Below are 27,717 nucleotides of genomic sequence, written 5' to 3'. Positions count from 1 at the left end.
GCGTGCTTAATTTATATTTATGAATCATCAATGATTTGCGATGAAGGAATACATCGAAAAACTTGCACGTGTGTTATGAAAATCTGTCCCCACGACCAAACGGTAGAGTATCGTAGTGGAACAACCTCCTCAAAAGGGGACGCCTTAAACCAGCAGCGGGTCATTTACAGTCTGTTACTTCACTACTTCAACACGTCTTTACGATAGTAGTTTTCCTAACTCAGATATTTCATATATTCAAAAATAATTAATTAAAAAAAAAAGTTAAAAACCGAATTCGAAGTATTAACTATTAAATGTTATGAATATACCTAGATTATTTAGACAGGTAAATTAATCGAAATAAGGTCACAACGATGAGCATGATTTAATTACTTGATTTAGAATTCCAAGTAAATTACTCAAACTTACACTTCCGAAAGCAATTATAATTCTGTGACATGCACACGAGCAGCCACGCAACTAGCGATTTAATTATATCTCATATAAGTAATATTTAATATTAAGACCTTAGTATGCCAAACTACGAAAACAAGGAAATAACATTTAATTTCGTTAAGCAGGAACGAATAAGCAAAAATAAAATCAAGAGTATTTTAACTTTGCCGATGTATAAATTCAAAACATTTGAAAAAAAACATTAATAAAAAAAGTCTATTATTCAATACAAGATTATTTATATGATAAACATTGTGGAGCTAATACTTGTTGACTTTCAGGCTGGATATATTATATACATATATAATTGTATTTAACTAACGTGACTGTATTTTTAAATGTTGAAAAAGAGTAAATATTGAGTTTCTTGCCGGTTCTTCTCGGTAGAATCTACATTCCGGTGGTAGGTTCACTTAATATAGATTGTTAAATGGCGATTCAAAAGCGCTTATAAAAGCCTACTTGAATAAAGTATATTTTGATTTGATTTGAAATACAAAGCTACACTATTTCCGAATATAGAATCTCGTGACCTTTCAAGCTTCGACTTAGGGATTTGTATCAATTGGGTATGTACCAGCCACTCATCATATATTCTAGCAATAGCAAATGTTGTGTTCTCGTCTGAATGGTGAGTGAGCCAGTGTAACTGCAGGCTAGGGATTTAACATTTAAGTTGAGGAACGATTAATCTTAATATTTAGGGCAGTTGTGACTATTCCGCCTTCCATTAAAACATAAAAAAAATATACACAATACGCTCGCTCGTTTAAAGGTTACAACGTTGTATGTGCATTGAGTATTAGATAAAAATAAACACACTGGGCATTATCACTTATTTTATCTGACAATGAATGATGTCATGATTCTTCATTGATTACTTTATATTAAGTTTCACTCGACGTTTCCTTTTATTGATGATGATTAATACATGACTACATTTTATGATTAGTAGGAACCACTCCTTGGTATTACGGATATACCAGCTGTATTTGTTTTATGAAACAGGTCGGCGGAGGAGCAAATGACTGTAAACATTGACGCCGTAAGAAATATTAACCACTCCATACATCACCAATAGGGCACCAACCTTGGGGACTAAGATGTTATGCCCCTTGTGTCGGTTACAATGGCTCAATTATCTTACAACTGGAGCACAATAAAAACCCTGTGTTAGCGATAGAATTAGTAATGAGTGAGAAGTACCTACCTATCATCGAGTGAGTTCATTTATTTGAAGATCGACACCTGATATACTACGAAATATGTTATTGAACACGCGATCATTGGTAAAGATATTGTTTCATAGTATAATCAAAGTTGTCCTAAACGCATATATTAATTATTTTGCATTAAAATTATATTTGTTTTTGTTATATAGAAAATATATTCTACCCTCTCCTTAGCTTTCACTTCAATAGGTCTATAAGATTTAAGACTTGAATGGTGCGTTGATGGTGTGTAGTAGAATCAATCGTTTCAAATCAATAGCAATAGTATTTTCACTTTATTACAAGACCCAGTCTGAGATAATAGAAGCCCAAACGAAAAGGAGATTAAGAAATAGTTGGTCCTTCGAAACCGGATCTTGGCTTAGAACTTCATGTGGTTGAATGTTTAATTTAATAGTGACCAAATTAGTGATTTTTAAATCGAATTAATTATCATGCAAAAAAACTTACTGAAAGACTCGAACTGCCTGGCGTGGTACCGTATCCGGACGATGGGAGAGATGCCACCGACCATCGCCGACCGTCTCTGAAATAAAGAATTGAATCAAATAAAAGGTAAAACTCTTTAAAAATAAATAAAACATTCCACCTATTAACAACTACCTATTAATTTCCAAATATCAACAGCCGCACGTAATAAAATATCTCAAAGAAACAGAAAACAAACTTCAATCCGTCTATTTCCTTATTTTATGCACACAAAACTTAAATATGGCCAACGTATTATCGAGACAATACATCCCTCGTGCCAGTAGCTCAATCGCCCTTCATACTGAATCACAAATAAAATTGCCATTGGCACTGGACTAATAAAATCGATAAATGTATACACATACATAAGAACCTTCGTTGTTTACAATATCTAAACTAAAAGACTTGCTTTCTCTTTTTAGCTTTACACGTGAGACAGAGATAGCAAATTTTTAAGTACTATGAAATAAGTGTAGTTTAGAAAATAAACTGCCACAAGAATACAACATCTTACGAGTAGATCATGAGGCCGGCGATGAATTGACCTTGTAAGTAGTTTAAACTTTATAATGTCAGTGTCTACAGGCGATCGTGACCATTTACCATCAGATGGAATTATTCGCCTGACACCTTAAAATAAATAAATAAACAGAGAAAAAATTCAGTCAATTTGTACAAACGAGTTGAACATAATCTTACCTAAGCACATTTGTTACAAAATATTTCTTCGTTCTAAAAATACACATAATAAATTAAGTCTGCTACAATTCAATTCTACAGCAACGAAGGTAATCTTTGATAAGATTATTGTAAATACTCACATGTCCTTATTTCTGATTGGCACAGACATAAAATAATAAATAAATAAATTATGTAATGTAAACAGTAACATAAAACGCAATGAAATTACATATTAGCTTATAACTTAAACGACATAATACTCAAATATAATATTTACAACAACGTAATACTATAATATACATAACAGGGAAAAGGAATAAAGGCTTAAACGACAAAATTGTACTTTTGGAAAATGACGTTTAATAATAATTTACTAAGCCTCAATATCGTATATATAATCTAACAATATATATCATTTTGGCGCTTTAGCTTTTCTAAAGTTTTTCCACGAAAGATATATGATAAACTTATTACAAACATGATTACGTAACAAGTTCTTAATTAATCTCGGTATCTAAAACAAATAAAATTCAAAAATTATGCAAAATTTCAGATTTAAAACTAGGAATCCGAGGTTCGAACCCAGAGCCTCGGATTTGGCCTCTTAAGAACCAGTCACCAGACTAACGAAGCGGTCATATTATTATAAAAAAACAGGGAGTTATGTAGTATGTTTAAAAAAAGGAACTTAGGATATTTTTGATAAAAGGTTATATATGGAATACTATGATGATAATAATTTTATAGATCGTGGAATTTCTATAACGATTTGTCAAAAGAGTTATTTCAAATCTGCCTTTCTATTATCTACTATCTATTCCAATAGAAGGAATAAATATAAACAATTTTGACCTTGAATTGTTATGACGTCATTAGCCTACATATGGAATAAGCTATAATATTCCCTAATATAATAATAATAATAATACATATATATTGGACAACATCACATACATTACTCTGATCCCAATGTAAGTAGCTAAAGCACTTGTGTTATGGAAAATCAGAAGTAACGGCGGTACCACAAACACCCAGACCCAAGACAACATAGAAAACTGATGAACTTTTTCTACATCGACTCGGCCGGGAATCGAACCCGGGGCCTCGGAGTGGCGTACCCATGATAACCGGTGTACACACTATTCGACCACGGAGGTCGTCAAAGTAGTAGAAATAGATATCGAAATTTTAGAAGTAAAATTAAAGTGGATATTAGTATTGTAAGTCGCTGAAAATAAATAACTATATGTTGTGCATAACATAGTAGAACCATTAGCTAATCGAATTGAATATGTACAGTAAGAGTAAGAAAACCTTCGTCAATTTTCAAATTCATTCCTTTGTCAAGTAGTAAACTCTTAGTACCTTTTGGATCTAAAGCACTAAGCAGACAACTGCATATAAAATTAAACTAACATAGTATGATAACTTGGTTCAAAATAGTGTAACATCTTTGGACAACGTCTAGTGTCATATCAAAATAAAAACTTTTTTATGGCCTAATTAGTCATTACAAGATTTAAATTATATTGTAGATATGATATCTTAATTGTCAATTGTCAAAGTCTGTCATTGTCATATATTTTCTTGCAATATCTTGCAATCTTAGAATAAAAACGCTTGTAATATTAATCGGCCGTTATTTTAAGTGACGGTTAATGTAATGACGTGACGTGTGATGGGTGGTTCCATCGGCACCGGGAAGTGGTGGTGATTCCTTGGCCTGCAAAAGCGGCGGATATACCCTATCGAAAATCTATGGGGTTTGATGGTGCTGCGGTGGATAAATAATAACGATAGAACCAAAGCAGCTGTCGTAGAACATTGCCGAAGTGTCTGGGAGGGCTTCAGAGGAATCGACATATACTCTCGCCTTGTTGGATCACTGCGACAGCGACTACAAGCTGTGATTGATATGAATGGCGGATATACTCGTTTTTAATAAAATAAATAAGATTTGTTTAAATGAATAAATTTTACCATATTTATTTTTACTATTTTATTTACTACTTCCGTCCTGTGGTATGTATTACTACGTCCATACTTTCACCCGCGTTCCCGAGAGATTTTATGTTTTCCCGGGATAAAAAGTGTCCTATATGTTATTCCAGTACATATTCTATCTGTGTGCCAAATTTTATCCAAATCCGTTCAGTATTTTTTACGTGAAAGAGTAACAAACATCCATCCATACCTCAGAGAAATGAGCCAGATCTATACACACAAACTTTCGCGTTTATAATATTAGTAGGAAGTAGGATTACTACTACGCACTCTTTTATAAGAGACAAGACAATGTCCTAATCTCCGATGGTACACGAGCATTTACGAAGGACTTATGAGCTTTTAAACGCTATTATACTCTTTGCTAGATGTGACTTATAATGACATTGCGACGCAATATGTCATACTCAATCGGTAAAGCAGGTTATCGCTCATACTGAGCACACAAAAATAGATCTTAAGGTGACGAACCTTTTCTTACCCCGTACAAAATATTATGTTGCACACAATCTCGAGTTAAACTGAACTGACAAGATTAATAACATTGCTATCTCTTTCTAATCTATGGCATTCTTACGTACGTGAGAATAAAATACTTGCTATCCCTATTTAACAAAAACATTTAAAAGAGATATCATCAGTTTTGACAAAAGATCCTTAGTTGAAATTGTGAACAAACAAACCTAATTGGACGTCTCTATCCACATGTTAATTATTTATTATCAAACAGAATCGCATACACAATAATATTAATTGCGACGACTACAATAGATAATCTTTTAAATTTGGTCAAGTATAATGAAAATCAATTTCAATGATTTCAAGTTCTTGACAACAAGCCTCGTCAATGTCGTGCATGAAAAAATTATTAGTGAAAATCCTAATTGTGGGTGACCTCAGGCCAAGATAAATGTCAAGAAAACACTTCGAAAACATACATTATAAACATTCGAGTCGTATATATAAATAACAGTCCGTGGCAAATTATCAAGATTAACCTAATTGGAGACAAATATGCGTGTAATCGGAGTTTATGTAATTAGTATGCGTCAGACGATCGAGCGATTAAAATCGTTCGGGATCATAAATTAATGTTGACATAAACGTTTCGTATAAAGTACGGCCACCGAATATTAAAAAAATATATATATTACAGGCATTCCGAATTCAACATCGGCATCCAAATGAAGTATAAAAATATTTAAAAAAAAAAAAACAATGAGTGTTTCAGAAACACTACACCAACGCAAATAAACAACCTTGTGCATGGTCTACGATTATAATTCTTCAAACCGGCACCAGCACGCATAGTGGCCAGTTGCATTGGCCACAATGTCATTGCGCCACCAGCCATGGGAACTGAGATTATATGTCCTCTGTGCCTGTAGTTACACTCTACTAGGAACACAATAATATTAAGTATTACTCTGTATCGTTGTCTTGTTTGGCGGAAGAATATATGATGAGGGGTTGGTACCTTCCCAGAGGGGCCTGCACGAAGTAAACTTTGATACGATCGATATCAAATAAAGACACCTTGTTCGATGCTCTGTCAGTCGATCAAGTTATAGTCGAGTGATCTAAGAGGCATCCTTTTTTATATTGACGCTGGGTCGTGACAAGATGTTTTTTTGCTAAACGTAAAAACTTCGCTTAAACGAGTTGAGTAATATTTGACCGATCTGAGACTTTTAGTTCTGTTCGATGGTACATATAATATATATGTATATTATATCAATAAGGCTGTCTCGTTGGTCAGTGAACCGTATTACGTGTTCGATTAATCCTGGTGTCACCTGTTTTTATAACTTCGGAATTTAAGCCGGTATTTCATTTGCATATACTTTGGTTCTTAAACTGCGACAAATTATGGTTATTACGTTCAATAAATAATACGGACTTATAGCTGTTTATATTTGCGGAAACAGTATAATAATACAATAACGTAACAGCTACTTAATATTCCACAGCTATGCAAATATATCCTTTTGAAGAAGAAGACGGTTTGGAACTTATTTACACCAATTTATCTACACCACCTGTGGCAGAATTTGATCCGACTCATACAATCAACACAAGATTACGTTCCCAAGTAAAAGTTAGCAGGTACAATAAATGTGTTATTTTTAACCTTCTTATTATACATACTAATAGCTCTGTTACGACTTTATTGCATACATTAGCAGCCTATAAACTTTCCCACTGCTGGGCTAAGACCTCCTCTCCCTTTGAGGAGAAGGTTTGGAGCATACTCCACCACTCTGCTCCGATGCGGGTTGGTGGAATACACATGTGGCAGAATTTCGTTGAAATTAGACACATGCAAGTTTCGTCACGATGTTTTCCTTCACCGCCGAGCACGAGATGAATTTTAATTAAGCACATGATAATTCAGTGGTGCCTGCCTGGGTTTGAACTCGAAATCATCGGTTAAGATGCACGCGTTCTAACCATTGGGCCATCTCGGCTCAATTATTGCATACCAAATAAAAAAACACGCCTTCTGTTTTGAGTTGTTGTAGTAAGTAAGATATAAAAGACAGCGTCATCAAGCCTGGAAAAGGAATAACTTTAAAAGGTTGTCCCAGGGATTGGATCCTCATCCGCCGTATAAGCTAGTCGATAAAGCAACGTTGCAATTTTAATTAAAAAAACAAAATATTAATATATCGATTTACCTGTACGTGTTGATTAAATAATTCAACGATCTTAAATAGAACAACGAGTATATTTTTATCCGATTAATCGATTACTTAACCGACACTGCCGTAAACCTATAAGATAAGTCGATTGGAATCGACATATTCAGTATCGATATTCACCTTATAATATTATGAGATATCGATAAATATTAAATAAATAAAACGTCGATAGATAACGAATGTTATACCGATCACTTGAAACTTTCTCAGATTTACTCGTTATAAAATTCATAATCGATATACGTACATGTATGTTTATAAAAAAATAGTTTTAATCGATTACATATCTAAATCAATATTGATGCAGTTTACTTCATCCATCCGCACTTAAGGGAGATAATGGGCGATTATGACAAATACATTGTCAAAATAGTCAACTTGCTTGCGTCGTATTAATTTTCCATGTTCAAATATCTAACGTTGCCAGTACACACCTATACACACGTTACAGGTCTTTTTTAATAATATTTATTTAACTCTTTTAAACCAGATTTATTTCCTTTGCGTTGACCAACAGAAACAGTTTAGAAAGATCGTCAGTATATATAACAAAATATAGTTGAAGGTCTCACAAAATACTTTGGAAGCGAACCAATAAGAAACTATATACTTATGTTACTTACAGCTCTTTGCCGCGCTTTACGCTTGATGATAGCAAAGCGTGATGCAGAGGGTGTGCATGGTGAGCATGCCAGCGCGGCCCTTCCGCTGGGGAAAGCGGCCCTGTGCCCGGAGAGCTGCAGCGACCAGAGCCCACCTAGAAAAAAAAAACCTTTGATACCACTTGAAGACACAGAAACACAGCACACTCAGCAAGCTGAGCGGTAAAGCGGTGGGAGCACAGACATAATAAAAAAAATCGTAGATATGAAATCAGTTCTATGCGTATATGTATTAGCATCTAAACCTAAGAAATTTAAAAGATTTTATTTATTAAATATAAAATAATATTCTCGTTTGTTTTGTCATCAGTACCAAAACTGAGTACTGAAAATATTTATCATAGTTAAACGCGAAAGTAAGCAAAAGCCTTTATAAAAGTTAACTTTAAACGTATTTAATGATTTTTTTATCAATTTCGAAAGCAAACATTCAACCTAATCAATGTTTCAAAACAAACACGATTCGATAATAGTACGTTATTGTGTTTATAAAACGATAATTTCAACGACCTTTGCTTTCGAACGCCGTCTGCCATTCGCATGGAAATTCATTTGAGCGTAGAATCGTTTAAAAGTACAATCGCTATTAACAATTCTTGGCATCGTATGCTGCTTGTGTTTCAAACCAGAAAGCTTCATTATTTTTGTAAAGGTTGAATTTAGGCAAAACAATTTCATTCATATTTTCCTCGTAAAAAAGAAGTTCGTATTTAAATATATTATAACTTAATATAACACGTTAAAAGTATGGATACGATTTGTAAGATACATGTGGAATTTGCTCTGTCTGTCGCCAAATCTTCACCACGCAACTTAAAAAAATATAGAATTGCATTACTATGACGTGATCACATATAAAATCTATACATATAATAAAATTTGAGTGAATGTTTGTAATATTAAAATATCCGCTTTTAACTAAATGCATATTGATATACACACGGTACATATACCAAAATAACATTTTTTATTATTTTTGTCTGTCTGTCTGTATGTTTGTTCCGGCTAATCTCTGGAAAGGCTGGACCGATTTTGACGGGATTTTAACTGACAGAAAGCTGATGCAATAAGGATTAACTTAGGCTACAACGATGACTTTTTTGTTAAATTCAAACGCTCACGAAGTCGCGCGCACAGCTAATATAATATAAAAATGTTTTGTTCTAAATATAAACATTAGAATTGGTTAACATATTGGAATTTCTTGACGTCATTATTTTTATGACATATATATATTTCTTACAGCGCCAATGTCTGTGGGCAATGATGATCCATCAGATGGCGTATCAGCATTTCCGCCTAGATATTTGCATATCATCAACCGCGTTATGGTTGTTGTGGCCGAACATAAAAGTAATTTCAATATTCAAAATGTACAGCAATATATTAACAAATAAATAAATATAAACATTAACATAACAAGAGATCTGTAATATTCCGAAAGCAGTGCTTACCGTGACTATAAAAAGATACTTCGTCACATACGAAAAATACACAAACTTGTGTCTATTTCATCCGATTCCGATTCGATTTCAGCCACAGCGACCATTATTAAAAGAGCCTTGCCAACTGCATAAGTGTTTGCGCAAACACAAATGCACACTCTATTACTTTACTCTCATAACCCTATATGACCAAAACCGTTTAGATGATCTCCGTAGCACTAGAGTTCACACACTGCCAACTTAAAGAGTTCGGAGCGTTCCCAAAAAACCTAGTAACTTTTTGATGGGCTCAACCCGAACTCAAACTTTCAAAATCTGCAGCATATATTCTACTACAAATAGTCAACTTTGTTCTATACTCATTACATCGCTAGTAAAAAAACTCATAACATCATTAGGTAGATATCCATCCAGTTCGTTGACACTTTAATATTCAACAGTTGCTCGAATGTGGGGAAATTCTGTGTCAGTCTTATCTTCAGCCTTCACCTCTAGGCCTGAGTGTGTAGTGATTGTCAACAGCCCACTCGGTTCTAATGAAGGGAGCAACAGGTTGGCCTATTAGCACTGAACACAAATAGACGAACTTTTAGAGTCACTGTTCTTTAGGTATTTTATCGAAGTAAACGAAATTTTAACTGCGACTTATCGTCGTGTTCGATAAGCGTTCGTGACTAATATTTTTGGAGATTCTCGATTGTTTTGAAATGGAAATATAACGTATTTTTTGTCTTATCTCGTACATATTTATTATATTAAGAATTTAACATACATACATTAGCAGCCTGTAAATTTCCCACTGCTGGGCTAAGGCCTCCTCTCCTTTTGAGGAGAAGGTTTGGAGCATATTCCACCACGCTGCTCCAATGCGGGTTGGTGGAATACACATGTGGCAGAATTTCGTTGAAATTAGACACATGCAGGTTTCCTCAAGATGTTTTCCTTAACCGCCGAGCACGAGATGAATTATAAACACAAATTAAGCACATGAAAATTCAGTGGTGCCTGCCTGGACTTGAACCCGAAATCATCGGTTAAGATGCACGCGTTCTAACCACTGGGCCATCTCGGCTCATATTAAGAATATTTACCGTGAATGATTTCGTAACGTTTTATGATATTTGTAGGTGGACTTACAAATGAGCCAACTGATGATAAGTGGTCACCAACACCCATTGGTGCTGTAAGATATATTAACCAATAGTTACATCGCCAATGCGCCAACTTTGGCAACTAAGATGTTATGTCTCTCCTATAGTTACACTGGCTCAAACGTCTTTCAAACCGTAACATAACAATACCAAATATTGCTGTGAGATACTGACGAGGTGGTCACCAAGTTGGAACCAAGTGAACTTTAACTAACATAGAAAAAAAAAAAATTTCTTAATCATTAATATAGGAATAATTATTCGTTATCATATCGTAACAATAAACATTTGTGATAACAGCTTAGACCTGTCCTGTCTGAACCGTTACAGGGTCAATATCGTTTAACTGGGCCGGATATGATCAATATACGGCCACCACAACCACAACGGCCTTACACAATAGAATATTTTTTTACTATTATTATAATATTGTACATCTATCTATATTAATATATAATAATTATTATTTGTATGTATGTCTGAAATTAATGTTTCAACTTCTAAACTTTTTTAACATTCAACCGAGATATATAATTATAAAAGATAAAGATATATACACAGACAGGACAATCAAAACAATTTCAAGGTGTTTTGGATTTTAAATTGAGGGGGAAAAGCAATTAAAAACACTAAAGGGCATCTAGTGAAAGTATTCAAGTATTCAGTGAGCAATAAATTTCCTTTGAATATATCTGATTTATAATTCACTAAAATACCCTTTTTTTTAAGATTCCGTACCTCACACAACTCGAACACTACGACTTAACAAAGACAATTTCTAAAGATATTTCTAGAAAACACAAGTTCAAATTAATCTATAATAATGTAAAGCCGAGATGGCCCAGTGGTTAGAACGCGTGCATCTTAACCGATGATTTCGGGTTCAAACCCAGGCAGGCACCACTGAATTTTCATGTGCTTAATTTGTGTTTATAATTCATCTCGTGCTCGGCGGTGAAGGAAAACATCGTGAGGAAACCTGCATGTGTCTAATTTCAACGAAATTCTGCCACATGTGTATTCCACCAACCCGCATTGGAGCAGCGTGGTGGAATATGCTCCATACCTTCTCCTCAACGGGAGAGGAGGCCTTAGCCCAGCAGTGGGAAATTTACAGGCTGATTATGTTATTATTATGTAATGTAACTAAGTCCTGATCAGAAACAAAACACGCTCTCATAAATTTAATAACATGCCCATATCGTATTTGAAAAGAAAGTCCTCACGAAGCGTCTGCACAAGATAAACTCAAAAACTACAAACGGAATTTTATACGGTTTAACTAATGGAGTGATTCACGAGGAAGGTTCAGGTAAATAATACATTATTTTGTGTAAACTGACTGAAAAATGACGATGTTTGTTCAAGTTGTATGAATATATTATGACGAATTATTGAGATATTATGATTTTACGTAGACTCTTATTCTACTCGTGCGAAGCTACGCCTGATAGTTAGATAATATAATTACAGCACAACAAGTTCACCTGTCAGACTGAATATTTTATTCATCTTTTAAGTGAATCGATGGGCTCAAAAAACTTACGACCAACTGTAACAACATATCCATCTCGTGTAAGGGAACTCTCAATTCAAACCTCCCAAGTTGATAACTTCGTAGCTATACTAAAAGATTTAAACATCAAATAGGAAAAAAAAAACAATTTTAGACAGGCGTTTCCTTTTTTTATGAAATAGGTAGGATTTCTGGCAATAGAGCTGATAGTAGGTGGTCACCACTAAACATAGACATTGGCGCTGTGAGAATATTAACCATACATGCGGTTAATGCGGCTAATCTTGGAAACTAAGATATCTCTTGTGGTTGCAGTTACACTGGCTCATTTATTCATCAAACTGGAACACATTACTAAGTATTGATTGGCAGTACAATACGAGAAGCGGACGGTACCTATCTAAATGGACTTGCACAAAGTCCTACCAAAAAGCAAACCTAGCATTTACATATATAAATGACCTAAGGTAATAATGTTAAGGTTACATAGTTCGGTACATTTAAGATAATTTAAAAAAAAAAATCATAAATCAACGCTAGTTGTATTGACTGTGTTACTCGGGAGCTTCCATTATAACGCGCTACTTGATATTTACCGTTTTAAACGTCACTGAGTAATTAAAAACCGAGATAAAACTAATAATGTCTTGTTAAGCAAAACTAAGTATAACGAACAGACAGCATTTATATTTCACAAGGCAACATTTGCCGTTAGTATTAAGAATTATACATATTATAAAAACTTAAGTTAGTTCTGTAAACATGAACGGCTTAAAATAGATCAAGAGCAAAATTCTTAAGCTTCACGCGCGTGATACTATATCATCAGATACTCATTTTTTACAATGAGTAGTAAAGTTTTAATAGGGTTCAGACGGTATCGTCATAATATCGAATGTTTACGCGAACGACATCAAGTACACCGCGATTTATATAACACGTCAAGAATACAAACATATCAGATACATTAAAAATTTTGCTTACAAGTCGAGTGAATACGAGATTTTCTACGAAGAATTATAGGGATGACACTTGGTAAAGTGCTATAAATATAATATAAATATAAATATTAAATATAAATAAATACAAATATTGGACAACATCACATACATTACTCTGATCCCAATGTAAGTAGCTAAAGCACTTGTGTTATGGAAAATCAGAAGTAACGACGGTACCACATACACCCAGACCAAAGACGATATAGAAAACTAATGAACTTTTTCTACATCGACTCGGCCGGGAATCGAACCCTGGACCTCGGAGTGGCGTACCCATGAAAACCGGTGTACACACTACTCGACCACGGAGGTCGTCTATGAGAATGAACTCTTCATTCATTCGTTCCTTAAAAATCGAGTACTACACCGTTTCTAAGGGATCATTTTAAAGAGTCCCAAAAAAACGAAACAAAATCTATTTGTAACAAATAATCGACTTTATAAATAAAACATAATTGATTTAAAAAGTACTTCAATTCCATTTATTAATAAAAGGGTTTGTATGTACTAGAAACCTGTCTGAAGTCGGTCTCGAGACAAAAAAAATACTTATATAAACTCGCAGTAAACAAATAAATTTATTAATAACGGATAAGATTATAATTAAAGTACTTACAGAAGAGCGGTGAGAATGAAAATGATTTATGTATATCCAAATGTCTAGTCGCTTGCGAGTAATCCGTAATCATATAATTAAAAAAAAAAACAAATATTTTCGAAATCTATTAAAAATGGCCAAGAATCGCTGTGGTTCATTGAAAATAAACCATAACTGAAATACTTGGTAGTACCACTCATGAGATATTCTACCGCCGAACAGTAATACTTTGTATTGTTGTGTTGTGATTTTAAGGGCGATTGAGCCAATATAACTACAGGCATAAGGGACATAAAATCTTAGCTCCCAAGGTTGTTAGCGCATTGGCGATGTAAGAAATGGTTAATACTTCTTACAGCGCCAATGACTTTGGGCGGTGGTGATCACTAACCATCACGTGACTAATTTGCCCGTCCAACTACCTATATCATAAAAAATAATAATACAAACTATAAAAAAAACATTTAAGTTAATTTTATGGTTATTATATGAGGTAATTTACGATCCTAATATTTAGGACTATTATTTTATTAGATAAAATACGATGGGCACAAGCGAAGATCGCGAGAATATTCAGACAAACTCCAACGATATTATTCAAGTGCTTCGTATTAGCATTTCTAGTTAAAGAAAAACATCGCGCGAAAACCTCGACAAGCCAAACGAAACTAGTTATACGAGACACCATAAAACAGTTAATACAAGAAAAGTGATATTTTATACCTCGCTGCGAGCTACATAGTGAGTTAAACGTCTTCGTTGATCACTAGAGATACGTTTCTAGTTTGATTGAAAGTTTTATCAGAACTATCAGACCGGTCGCATTTATATAGTAACTAGTGTTGCCAGATCAAATATTGACTGTCATAAATATGAACGGGATAACTTGTATATGCTGTCTCCTCGTTTAACAGTCATTGGACATGAAAATTACTATAATCTACTCTAACATATCTGACTATAAAGTCAGATGTGTTAGACATGACGCCCCATGATCACATGCGGGCGAAACTGCCGGCTAAAACTAATTGGAATATATTTCCACGACCAAAAGGAAGAATAAATAAACATAAAAAATAAGAATATTATCAATTTTTTTAATCTAGTTCAACAGCTGTAAATTTAAAATATTATATAGCAACATCTAAAATGTACACGTGGCAACACTAGTGGTAAAATGTCGTAGATCAAGTTTCTAAGTTTATATAGAACGTGATACACGCCCTCGCTCGTCCTGTCCTCCTCGATATGGATTTTGACACCATGACTCACCAGGCAGAGGCGAGGCGCGGCATATCGTTGTGTTATTGTATTTACATTAATAGGGCTGCCTATCTTTAGGTCTTGACCAGCATCTTTTATTTAACCGACTTCATTAAAGGAGGAACTCAATGCGTCTGTATATGCATAATTGCGTATAAACCTTTTTGGTTTATGAACTCAATTTAATGAGTCTTTTCGCGTAGTTTGAACATTTCCAATTAAATTGGACATTGTTCAGTTTTTATTTGAAGCTTTTTTTACTTCCCGCATGCAAACTTTTGAAATCGATACATTTACTTTTCGCAGAAAAGTACTTTATTTTGGATGTAATTTAAGCAAAAATTAAGAATACATAATTATACTATAAATACGGCATTATCTTATTTATAGTACGTTTACGTTAGTCGTATTTATAGATACGAATATATATAATCATATTTTAAATTATAATGACTGTACAAGCGGAACGTTTCCACGACGCTTAAGCCGCAGCTATTAAAAGCAAACACAGGCGCGATGTCGTAAACGATGAATAACAACTGGTAATAAATAGCGCTAAAATCGTCTCACGAAGCCCTCCTGAACGAGTTCGATCACCGCGACCAGTCTCCCTCATTCCCTCACACTCCGAAAAGAGATCAGGCGTAGGACCACAAGTTTACCATGGTAATATAGTTTAGGATCTGCCAATTACCAGACACCGAGAAAAATTCAAAAAACTTTTCAATGACTCGATTGCTGGGTTTGAATCCAGGACCTCAGAATCTGCCTCATAAGCTTGCCACTAAACCGAGAAGACAGTCGATAACTAAAGTCGACCCATATTATTATCACAAATGTATGTATTTAACTCGAATGATAATATATGGCGCTCGTTAAAGAGGGCTCCGTAAAGTTAGAAAAAAGTAATATATACCGTCTCGCAATCGATTCCTTAAACTAAATCGTTGTATATCTGAACTTGAGTTCAGTGAACATGGATAAAACCTAAAAATTGAAACTACTACAGAACCAAATTAGATATATGAACCAAGCTTGAAACCCAAGAATGGAAATGGGCTACATATTTTACCTGACAACTTACGACCGACCTCCAAAACAAAAGCGAAGCCGCGGGCGACAACTATTTGTCTAAATATTAAAATAGATCTTGGTATATATCTGTTTGAGATTAATAGACTTCAAAGCCATTTCACCGATCACCGTGAAAATTCGCAAATTCTAATTATTTCATGAAGATTCTCTGCTATGCACTTTGTTGTAATTCGCCTGTAGATGGCGATGCAGCACATCAAACGTCTGTCGGGTTTTATTAGAAATATATTTATATAATTTAATTTCCAATATCGTGATCAACAAAAACATTTCCAATGATTCAAATGTGTTGACTTTCGAATATTTGCGTAATGACAATCGTGCGCCGACAAATTCACGTTTCTGACATATTGCATTTGAAAGTTCACAATTTAAACACAAGCGTACAATTATCGATAGAAAATATCAGGTCTCGCTTTAGGACAGTGGAAACGAAATGGTGTCGAAATTCAATCAGTTACTTGCTTTCATCTTATTGAATAAAAGTAATTACTAATTATGTATCAACAGCTGGCGTTGACAGACGTTTAATAAACAAGAACTTTAAATTAACTCTTGTCGCGTCAATAGTCTCAATTAAAACCGGCTAAATAATAAGGATACAGACATTCTCCCAAACGCGCTTTATCTACTGGTACAAGTTTTATGAATATTGGTATAGTCGATTTTTTAGAACTAGCCATTAGAAAAAAGTTTTCTCATTTATCAGTACAGATATCTTCCATATTTATTTCAAATAAACATCGAAAATCCAATGAGCTAATACTTCGGAATATGTTAGCATGACGACCTCCGTGGTCGAATAGTGTGTACACCGGTTTTCATGGGTACGCCACTCCGAGGCCCTGGGTTCGATTCCCGGCCGAGTCGATGTAGAAAAAGTTCATTAGTTTTCTATATTGTCTTGGGTCTAGTTGTATGTATAGCCAATGTTATATATATATATATAACATTGGCTATATTGGCTATAGTCAATGTCGCAAATCACATTCTGATATAACATGTTCGTATTCTGCGGTTTCGACTTTCTTCTTACACAGAATAACTCTACTATCATCACGAAAAAATCTCACGTCGTATTAGATTTATACGGAGACGGCCATTTAATATTTTTAATAACTTGACAGGTGATCCATCATACGTGACACTGTGAACATACATGTGCGTATATATAGAACTTAAAGCCACCGAGCAAACAAATTTAAGCAAGCTAAGTTTTTTTTAGTGTTATAGGAAGGCTGTAATGAGAAATGATAGTGAAAATATTTAACGATTTTGTCTATTTTATTTAATGAAATTTGTAAATTAACCCAAATTTCTACCAAACATAAATAATAATAATTATTATAATTGACTCGTTTGGTCTTATAAGCTAACTATCAATAACTAATAACATTCAAGTACTGGGTAGTAATTAAGCTTAAGGCGAGGTCGCGTAAGGCATCGCGGACAACTGACCGGCATATGAGACCGATTGAATATCTCAATTTAAGCTCATACTATAAATTTTTATTTTTGTTTTATTATTTTAGTAAGCAAGTTAAACAAATTGCTAAAACAGCTAGTTTAATAAATATTAGAAAATATTATACCGCTACAATTAATTATTTTTGTACTAAGCAATAAAAAACGAGTTTTAAAGAAAAATCTGATCATTTTTATAAAGGTTTGCCATTTGTTTCTATAGTATAAAATTTCTTCAATTCTTCAATCCTAAATAAGCTTATATAAGAACTCAAGAATCCCAATTAATATTTTCTGTGTCATAAAAACATTTACTCTTAATTTAAAAGTTAGTTCGGGCGGCATTCACGATTGTCTAAGAACATTAGATTAGACTATTTATAATTCTTATCAACGCTTCCGAGCCTTTAATAGTACTCCAATCGCAGACGACTTTTAAATTCGGAATACATTTTTTATCGCAAGGACTTTGTAGCTTCAATAATCGAAAATTCGAGTTCCCTGTTACCGTAAAATTGTAAATACCGTTACATTAAATATCAATTTAATTATAAAACGTAACCTAACCGAAAAATTATAGTCTACCGATAAGTAATGATTTAAATCGTAAGCATTTTACGGTTCATAATCTCTCGATTTCTCTGTCTCTCTTTACAATCTCGCGAGATAGATTACAACTGAAGATATTTACAATTTTAGTGACAGGTACAAGATAGCCACAGAGTATAATTAAATTAAAAAATATATTATTAAGTTTACTGATACAATTAAATATTAAACTTCAGTTACTTGATAGATTCGAGAACAAAACTGACTGTTATTTGACGTGTAATGAAAATTAAGATCAAATTTGCTAGATTCTGCATCTGTTATTTAAGATGTTGAACTTACTACGAGAGAGAGGCGGTGGTGTGGAGGTGGTGGTGGTAGGCGGGACGGTCGCCGGGACACAGCACATGGCTCTTTCTGTTAACAATACATTTGAATACAATATATTGAATAGCTTCAAATTTACAATTAACGTTAAATTATAATAGACGTAAATATTTTTAAAAAAAATACAAGCTTTTTATTGAACTTGGGTATGGGTCAAATCTTCCAATTGAATTTGAAAACAGTTCCCTCAATACAACGTTTAACATATTATTGTAATGAAGAAAATACAATAAAAATACATCATTAGCATCAAAACATTTTTAAAAAAACAGGAATTTTTATACAGAATATGTGATGCGGTTGACTATTGAGGAGGTTCACTGTCTGGAGTCAATACAGGGAATAAAATCTGAGTAGAACTGAATCAACATGTACAACTTCAACTCCGAAGCATTATAGGAAGTGATTCCAATTGAACTTGCAAGATTTGTCAATAAACAAACATAACAAATAAAAGCTCATATGTGCTCTTGGCTAATAGTATCCCTCTGCTAAGTAGAGGTCTTCTCTCCTCTTGAGTAGAATTATTAGAACTTTTTCCAGCACGATAAACGTAAAGCAAAATTCCATCCTTCCATTTTCATCATGTTTTCTCAAAATGTTTTCATTCACCGCCGAGCACGAGATGAATCATAAGGATAAAACAACCGTTTTAATTTTTTTTTATACTAAAGATACTAATTTTCATTTTATTAATAAAAAATATTTATATACGAACAAATCTAATTCTAACTTTGTTATAACTGGCCACAATGTATACGTCCATTAACGAAAGCATACAAGAAATATATGTATAATTATAGAACTAATGTTAGGACTTTATTCTTAATCAACTTACCACGTGAACGGACAGAGTCGGTGCGGACTTGCCAAGCGCAGATCGACGCATGCGCACAAGGTTACTGCTACGTGCCTTGCTCGCATCTGTTGACAAACATTACATATTCAATCAAACGCGCTCATCCAATATAATATAATCGCATATAACTCTATAAATAATGTTGTTCATTGTATAACAATTAATTACACAACATGATGCAGATTGGAAACTCTTTTATTTAGGACTAGCTGCTCGCCCCGATTTCGCTCGGCTATATTACCTATTTTGTCATATATTACTTTAACCGTTTACTGAGGGCATTTAATGGAAGCTTTCTATTGTCGATATTTTCGGAGCTTCGTCCGTGAACCATTCATGACGATCAACTATTTCTATCGATCTATTCGCAAGCTTACAAATGCTACAGATTACGAAACGAATATCACACGGATACAAATCCAGGTTCAAATCAATGAGTTATAAATTTCTATATATTGTATAAATTATGGAGCTACATTCCCATACCTAGACAAAGTTTACACAAAGCAGTAAAATAAAGTATTTCTTTTCTCCGGTAATATAGGATTACAACCGTATTAAATACTAACGCAAGACAAATAAACGGCGTACGCAGACACACTATTATGAACACTATGATACAATACAAATTTGAGGTAGGCTATGGTCATAATTAGGTCAGAAGAATTTCTATTCACTGCTAATATAATATTCCATAGCTTGGTAAAGCTTCCTCTCCTGTCCAAGTCAAATATTGCGAACTTATTTCAATACGCTGCTCCATTGCGGGTTTACCGAATACATTCCACATACAGTTCACCTGAGCATACAACATGCACGCACATGAACAACAAATTATGCTAAACATAAAACCTTATCACACAATATTCACCATCCTTACTTCTCAAACAAATTATTTCAACGTTTTGACTCATAAAAATTCACAGCGAATTGATTACACGAACTTTCCATTTCAAATTTGATGCAAACAAGAGGATTTTTTTTACATAAAAAAAAAAGAAACTACATTTTCTGACACTATTTAAAATGTTAGTCTCGTATCGTCGCGGTGATTATGAAACTGCGTTTACTTGCGTAGTCACGCCTCCGCGACCAGAATACATATGTTGCTATTATTAGTGGGATAAATTTAATATTACGTAGACATTGAGTTATACACTATATATCTTTTTATTCGCATGCATAATAAAAACTGTAACGAGGACGTGTCTGTACATAAAATATTTTTTAATAAAGATAAATCATTCAACGCTTTGAAAGTCTGCAGATATTTAAGTCATACGAAAAACTTCGTATTTTACACCGGCAACGACGAAGACCCATTGGGGACGCTCGTGAAGGGCACAAATGGCAACCAATAAGAAGATTCTGATTTAGATAGATAGAGAGATAAATTCAATCCAAATTGATATTGAATAAATGATTATGGATAAACTGTCCAAATATCATCCAGACCAGCTGAGAAATCCAACACCCCAAGAAGACAAATAATACCAAGGAAGACTACACAATAAACCTACACTCCAAGCCATTGAAGAAGTGCGATCCAAAAATGGAGACTGTGATGATGCCTCGCAAAAAAAATATGCAGGCATATTAAAACAGAATAAATACGATATAAAAACGCCACGATCTGTGGAAAAACTATAACGACGTTAAAAATAAGGTGTCCAATTATTGGGCCTACTTCTTCTTTTTGAAGAGTAGATACCAAGCTTAGTTTACCAAGCTGCTACAATGCGGGTTATACATTGACAGACTTTCATCCGACAATACAGGTTTCCCCACGATGTTTTCCTTCATCGCCAAGCACAGGATGATTTATTATAAACACCAATTAAACAGATGTAAATTCATTAATTCTTGCCAAGACTTTAAGATTAAGAGAATCTACAATTATCTGGCTCTTCTTGGCATAACTACAAATTACGTTACGTTTTAGAAAAAACAATTGATAGTTTTAGAGACAATCTTGCACTTCGACTTGATTATACAATTAGTATAACATACTATTTAATTTATCAATATATATGTATTTAAACAACTATCTCACTAGATCGTAAGGATGCTGCACAACACTAATGTTTACGAATAAAACAATTAGATGCCACTTATAACCAAATTTATTAAATAGCTTCCCAATGCACTATATATGTCACCGTAAAATTGTAAATACCGTTAGATTATAATACATCTCGCGAGAAGGTGAACTGTCGAAAGATTGTGAACCGTAACAATTTAACGCATTACTTTTCGGCAGATAATAATCTACTGAAGCTAATTACAGTTAAATTATAAAAACTCGAACCGAACCAAAATATCATAAACTATCGAAATTTTTGACTTTTTATTTTGAGTTAAATCACCATTCACAATATTTCAGCAGTTTACAATCTCGCGAGATAGATAACAGTCTAACTGCATTTACAATTCTACGGTGATATATACAAAAAATAACGTATCTTTCCATCGCGATGTAGAAATATCAAAGATTTGACATAACCATCTTGTATTCGGAAGAAACAATAAAAGTAATTAATTATTTGAATTATTTGAAGATGACGTCAATGCATTATGCATCAGAACGTAGCAAAGTTATTTTAAAAATTGACATTCCGAGTTATTCTATGCTAATATGACAGATGTTTTCTACAATACACAAATTATTGCAGTAAGGCTTATTCAACTAATATGGTACTTGAAAAATCGACATAGCATACGTAATGATATAGTTAATAATACAGACAACTGTCTCCATGATCTAACTAGTATCTAGCTAACTTTTAAGTCGAATCAATAAAAAGTTTTCCATTGACTCCACGCCAGGAACCCTAAAATTATTAAAGCAGCATCATACTTGGTCCCTTGGTCTGCAGTTACAGTATTTATCCTCAGACAAATAAAGCCACGGATTTGCTGTCCCGTCGGATTATGAGTGTCACGAAAATGCAAACGAAAATACAATAACTCTTTGCCGTTGAGCGCATACACTAATGCACTATAAGTTTTGTACAAATATAACATTGAGATATTGCAATTAAATGTCCGTAAACAACTAACAATTAAAAAATGATTGGAAGTGGCCTCAACCAAGATCATTTTATAAATCGAATAGTAAAAGCTTTGGAGAACTAATAATAACATTGACGTATTAACAAACTTTTAATTACTACACACACCACCTTGACATTGCATTCGCTCTTGTTACTTGACGATAATGTCGCCGCGCGCCGTCTGCCATTTCATTTAACAATTTTATCGTTATCAGAATAACATTCAAACGCCACTTCCATAATATGATATTTTCTAAGGTAAATACCGTCACGTGGTATTTTGGACATCATCCAAATATTTACTGGTTTTACTCTCGCTTGTAAAACACATACTATTGCTATGGTTATATATAAAGTGTGATAAAGCATTATTTTTAGTTAATTTAAAGTTATTTATTATAGTAATTAGATAATATTTATTTGTAACATTCTATTTATAGTCACGCTCAATTATACTATGAATAGAATTGTTTAACAAAATAATTGAAATGACTTCAAACTGGATCGATTAAATACATGCTATGTGTATATATTTAATCATGATTAGTATATTTTAATTACGATATAGATATTTATTTATAAGACATTGTACGTTATAGTAATAGCTTCTTAATTATTATTTATTTTGGTGATTGACTGATATTTGTTGGTGAAAACGTGTCAAAGTGGAATGATGATCTGAAGGTGATGAGATCCTAAGATGAAAAACCAGAAGCTTTGACGTACCGTGGAAACGGCCCGAGTCCAAAGTAGTTAAGATTGAATGAAGTTGAAATGTTATTATAAGTTTCTATGATTACTGATATGGACCGCGGACGTGTCTCCTGGACTATGAAATCCCCATTCTTCCGGAAATATATTCAAATTATCTTGGTGAGTAACGATAATGAATCCCAACACTAGTGTACATATCAAATGTAAGACTATTCATCAAACTACATATATGTCATGACGATGATGATTCGACCTTGAAATTTAAATCTTATCGCCCATGAAAATTCTTAACTTTAATAAAAATAACGCTTTAACTGAAACGTTCCAATACTAAAGCTACACGCCCACGTTACACGCAAATCGCATTGCACTATGAGGTTATGACGTGAACGTTTTGAGCGTCAGCAGAAACATTAATCTAAAGATATTTTTATACCGAAAAAATAGAACAATTTAAACTTCTTATCTCGACAGTGTTTACTATCGAGGTCAAGGTTAATATAAGTCCTAAATTAAATAAATCTTTACTAATAATTGAGATAAAGGTTTTTGTAATAGCTAATTGAAAAAAAAAATTTAAAAAAAAAAGACAAAATAACCTTACAATATATTAAAAAACAATTAATACGTTCGTAAATTATTTATTCCAACGTGATCGCAATAATAATATTTAATTAAATAATTATTTACCGTTTCATTATAAAAAGTATAATTACATATGATATTAATTATTTAACGATTAAATTAAAAAAAAAAGCTAATTGAATTAGTTGCGTGAGAACGGCAATGAAACACTATTCCAGTTAAGCGATCCGACTTTAATTATTATCGATTCGTAATTAAAAACTCGGTAAATATTAAAAACAAAACGACTGGACTATTAATACACGATATTTAATTAAAAAATATTTTAATTAGGGCAGGAATATATATATAAATAATGCCTCATTTTGTAATTTGTATCCCAACTATTATTATAAATATGAAAGTGCGTTTCTGTTTGTTGCTTTCTAGTCCTTACTAGTCAAATAATCATTATGAGCATTTCCTTCAAAGGGGGGGGGGGTCTTTACTCGCGACCAGAAACAATTTTTCATATATATTTTAAATAGAATTTAAATTCCAGTCCAAGTTTTACAAGGTGTTGATGTGAAATTTTACCGATATTCGATCACGATGGCTAATCTACACCTATAATCTAAGGGAGAGAAACCGTGCAAAAGATATCATAATTCACAAATATGTGCGTAAGCAAGTGTGCGCTCTCTATCACTCTCATTCTGATCTCATGCTCTCGACCAACTGAAACTAACTTAGTTTTAGTTTGATTAACGAGCCACGAGTGTATAACTGTGAACTTCCTCCAGGCTGAGACATGACAAAAAGAACTATAACTTGGGCTGCCTTATACGTCCTAGGATATGTTACGTATGAAGCGAGCGAGTAATGCCACCAAAATACATAAAATACCCAGTTACTGTGTTTACTTCAATTTGCGGTGATTATTTAGTTTCCATGTCTGCCTGTATATTAGCATTCAGTATATAAATGAATATAAATGATAATAATGAATGAATAATATTCACTCTTGTGAAATTTATTCAGAGTCACCTTTACCATAACATAACATAATCAGCCTGTAAATTTTCCACTGCTGGGCTAAGGCCTCCTCTCCCGTTGAGGAGAAGGTATGGAGCATATTCCACCACGCTGCTCCAATGCGGGTTGGTGGAATACACATGTGGCAGTATTTCGTTGAAATTAGACACATGCAGGTTTCCTCACGATGTTTTCCTTCACCGCCGAGCACGAGATGAATTATAAACAAATTAAGCACATGTAAACTCAGTGGTGCTGCCTGGGTTTGAACCCGAAATCATCGGTTAAGATGCACGCGTTCTAACCACCTTTACCACTAAAATATATTTAAAAAAAAAATAGCTTTGAAAATGATCTCTATTTTAAATACAATAACTAATATATATAAAGCTCGCAATTTAATACAAAAAATGAAACCGTGTGTAAGAAACATCATGACTGATTCAGCACTACGTCTAGAAAAAAAAAAAGTTCGACCTCGAAATTTAACACGCACAGAGCCCTAACAAGTTGCCCTCCAAAATACATGTAAACAACACATGATTGCTTGTCGTATTATATTTTATTTGACGATAGATACGAGAATAAATATTTCATCAAACGTTACGACAGATCTGTCAAACTTAATCGAAAGTTGGATCGAAATCGTACCGATCATTCAACGGGTCGAAATAATTAACTGGGGCACCGCCTACCCGATGAATGACAATGTCGTATGAAATTGTGATCGACCTTCGATCATAGAACATACCTAATAGAAATGGTATCTTACGCATCGAAAAATAATCCAATTCAGATACAACTCAATAGCTGTAGTAACAGAATTTTTTGGAGCGACAGAAATTAAACAATGTATTTAATTATTCATTTTATAAGTCAACATTTATTAGCTCCGTTATTATATAAATATACTTATAGGATATTTTTTAACATAAAAAATAATTCGTCATCAGTCCGAATATTATCGTAACTCAATCGGAAAATGGTATGAGATGTTTTCTTTGAATTTATACTGCATAGGAGAAAAAGAACCAAGTGAAGGTCATAATAAATTTCAACAACTTCGTTCAACGACAATGCGCCGCCGACCAGTGATGTAAGGCATTATGACAGGCTATAGAATCAATCTTAAATTTTATCGACCCGATTAAAATTAAATATTATCCCCCCCCCCCCTCCCCCACTAACGTCAAGAGAAGCTTTATACCCAACAGTTGGAAATTAACAACCTGTTACTTTTATGCCAGTTTATGTACATATACAAAAATATATATTTCTTATTATTAAAGCTATTCTGTAACCCCAAACTCTAAATTCACCAAAGAACGCGATCGTGAAATGTCAGTATATGACATACAATAGTGATTACAATAATTATAAAACTCAAAGGAAGCGGGCGTATAACCGTAAATCGATTTTTAACATTTCACGAGTGAGTTCTTAAAGAATAGGACATATTATTCAACCAAGCTAAGAGCAATGATCGAAATTGATCCGTCAAAATGACCGCAACTTACAGCAAAAAACCTACGTTAAACTAGCTAGCTAGTTAGTTCAATATAGACTTAGTACGAGTAAACGACAACCAAAATTACTGAAATCTATTTTATTATACAAATAAACCATTTAACGCAATATGGAAGATATAGTTTTCGCCCACGGTTTCGCCTGTCTTGTGTAAATGTAACCTATGTCCTTTTGGACGGAGAAACAGACAGACAGATATATACAATACACTTTTAGTGGTGTGATCCTTTTGGCCATGTCATTAATGTCTGTAAGTATTAGGATTTAGGAAACACTATATTTACACCTTTAATCAGTTTTTTTTTTTTAATTTATATTTTTGTTCCTCGTATATGAAATTTTGTTTGACTGTGTATGTGTGTGTGTTTCATACATATGTAAATGTATGCCATTAACCCTGTGTAATATGCGATATCAAACTGCATGGAATAATACGTAAAGCTACGACCTCATTCACATCGAGCTGCTGGCGTAGATTGATATCGATAAACTTTTTATTTAATAAATTAATTGACGTTGTTTTTATTTACGAATAAGCAATCGCTATTGAAGTTTCGCACGCGAAAATAAAATATTTAAAAAAAAAAATAAGAATATTAAATTAACAAATAAGTACCTATTTTTAAATTAAATTATTTTTTAGCAAGTCTATTTTGTCTTGAAATGAAATAACATTGTCCACGTCAAGATCTAGTTCAGGCGATGCGTTGGGTCAGTTGGAGAACAGTATGGAGATTATACATAGTCATACAATACATAGATTAATATAATTGAACATGTATGTGGATGGATATAGAGGTAGGGGACGACCGAAGAAACGATGGATGGACTGTGTGAAAGACGATATGGTTAGAAAGAATGTTACTTGTGAGATGACGTCCGACAAAGAAGTATGGAAGAAGACATGCTGCCCCGACCCCGAGTCAAAATGGGATAAGGGCAGGGGGATGATGATGATATAGATTAATATACGTGACGTAATCAATAGCTTTATTATTATTATAATGTATTGTTCGCAGACGACTGTCGCACAGGTGTCGCTCCATTAATGGAATCCATATCAGTTTTTCACAGAACGACTGCCGTCCGACCTTCACGAACCTTTAACGGCGAAACAGTAACGCATTGTGGAAGTCATTAGAATTACCCTTCGCCAACAAAGAATTAATAGCAATCGAAATAAATTCAAGCACTTTTAATTTTATCGTCATTATACAATATTATTTTTCATCTAGTACTAATTATATGTTAAAGTTTTTATATTATAAATATAAATTTATATCAGTGTATCTTTTTGAGATCAATA

The 27,717-nt window shown here is 33.5% G+C and overlaps 1 protein-coding gene across 3 annotated transcripts in view; it reads right to left on the bottom strand.

Annotated features, from left to right (window-relative positions):
• The window catches only part of Dop (drop out), an 82,042-nt gene that overhangs the window by 20,505 nt on the left and 33,820 nt on the right, over nt 1-27,717 (bottom strand). For all 3 annotated transcript variants that reach the window (XM_064219221.1, XM_064219222.1, XM_026638276.2), the window contains exons 2-5: nt 19,498-19,583; nt 18,615-18,689; nt 8,152-8,285; nt 2,121-2,196 (exon numbers count right to left, since the gene is read on the bottom strand). In XM_064219221.1, coding sequence (XP_064075291.1) covers nt 2,121-2,196; nt 8,152-8,285; nt 18,615-18,689; nt 19,498-19,583 — 371 coding nt within the window. The remainder of the gene's footprint in view (nt 1-2,120; nt 2,197-8,151; nt 8,286-18,614; nt 18,690-19,497; nt 19,584-27,717) is intronic.

This window comes from Vanessa tameamea, chromosome 26, assembly GCF_037043105.1.
Source record: "Vanessa tameamea isolate UH-Manoa-2023 chromosome 26, ilVanTame1 primary haplotype, whole genome shotgun sequence".
NCBI classification, from domain to species: Eukaryota; Metazoa; Arthropoda; class Insecta; order Lepidoptera; family Nymphalidae; genus Vanessa; species Vanessa tameamea.
This window is presented reverse-complemented; position numbering and strand designations above follow the sequence as displayed.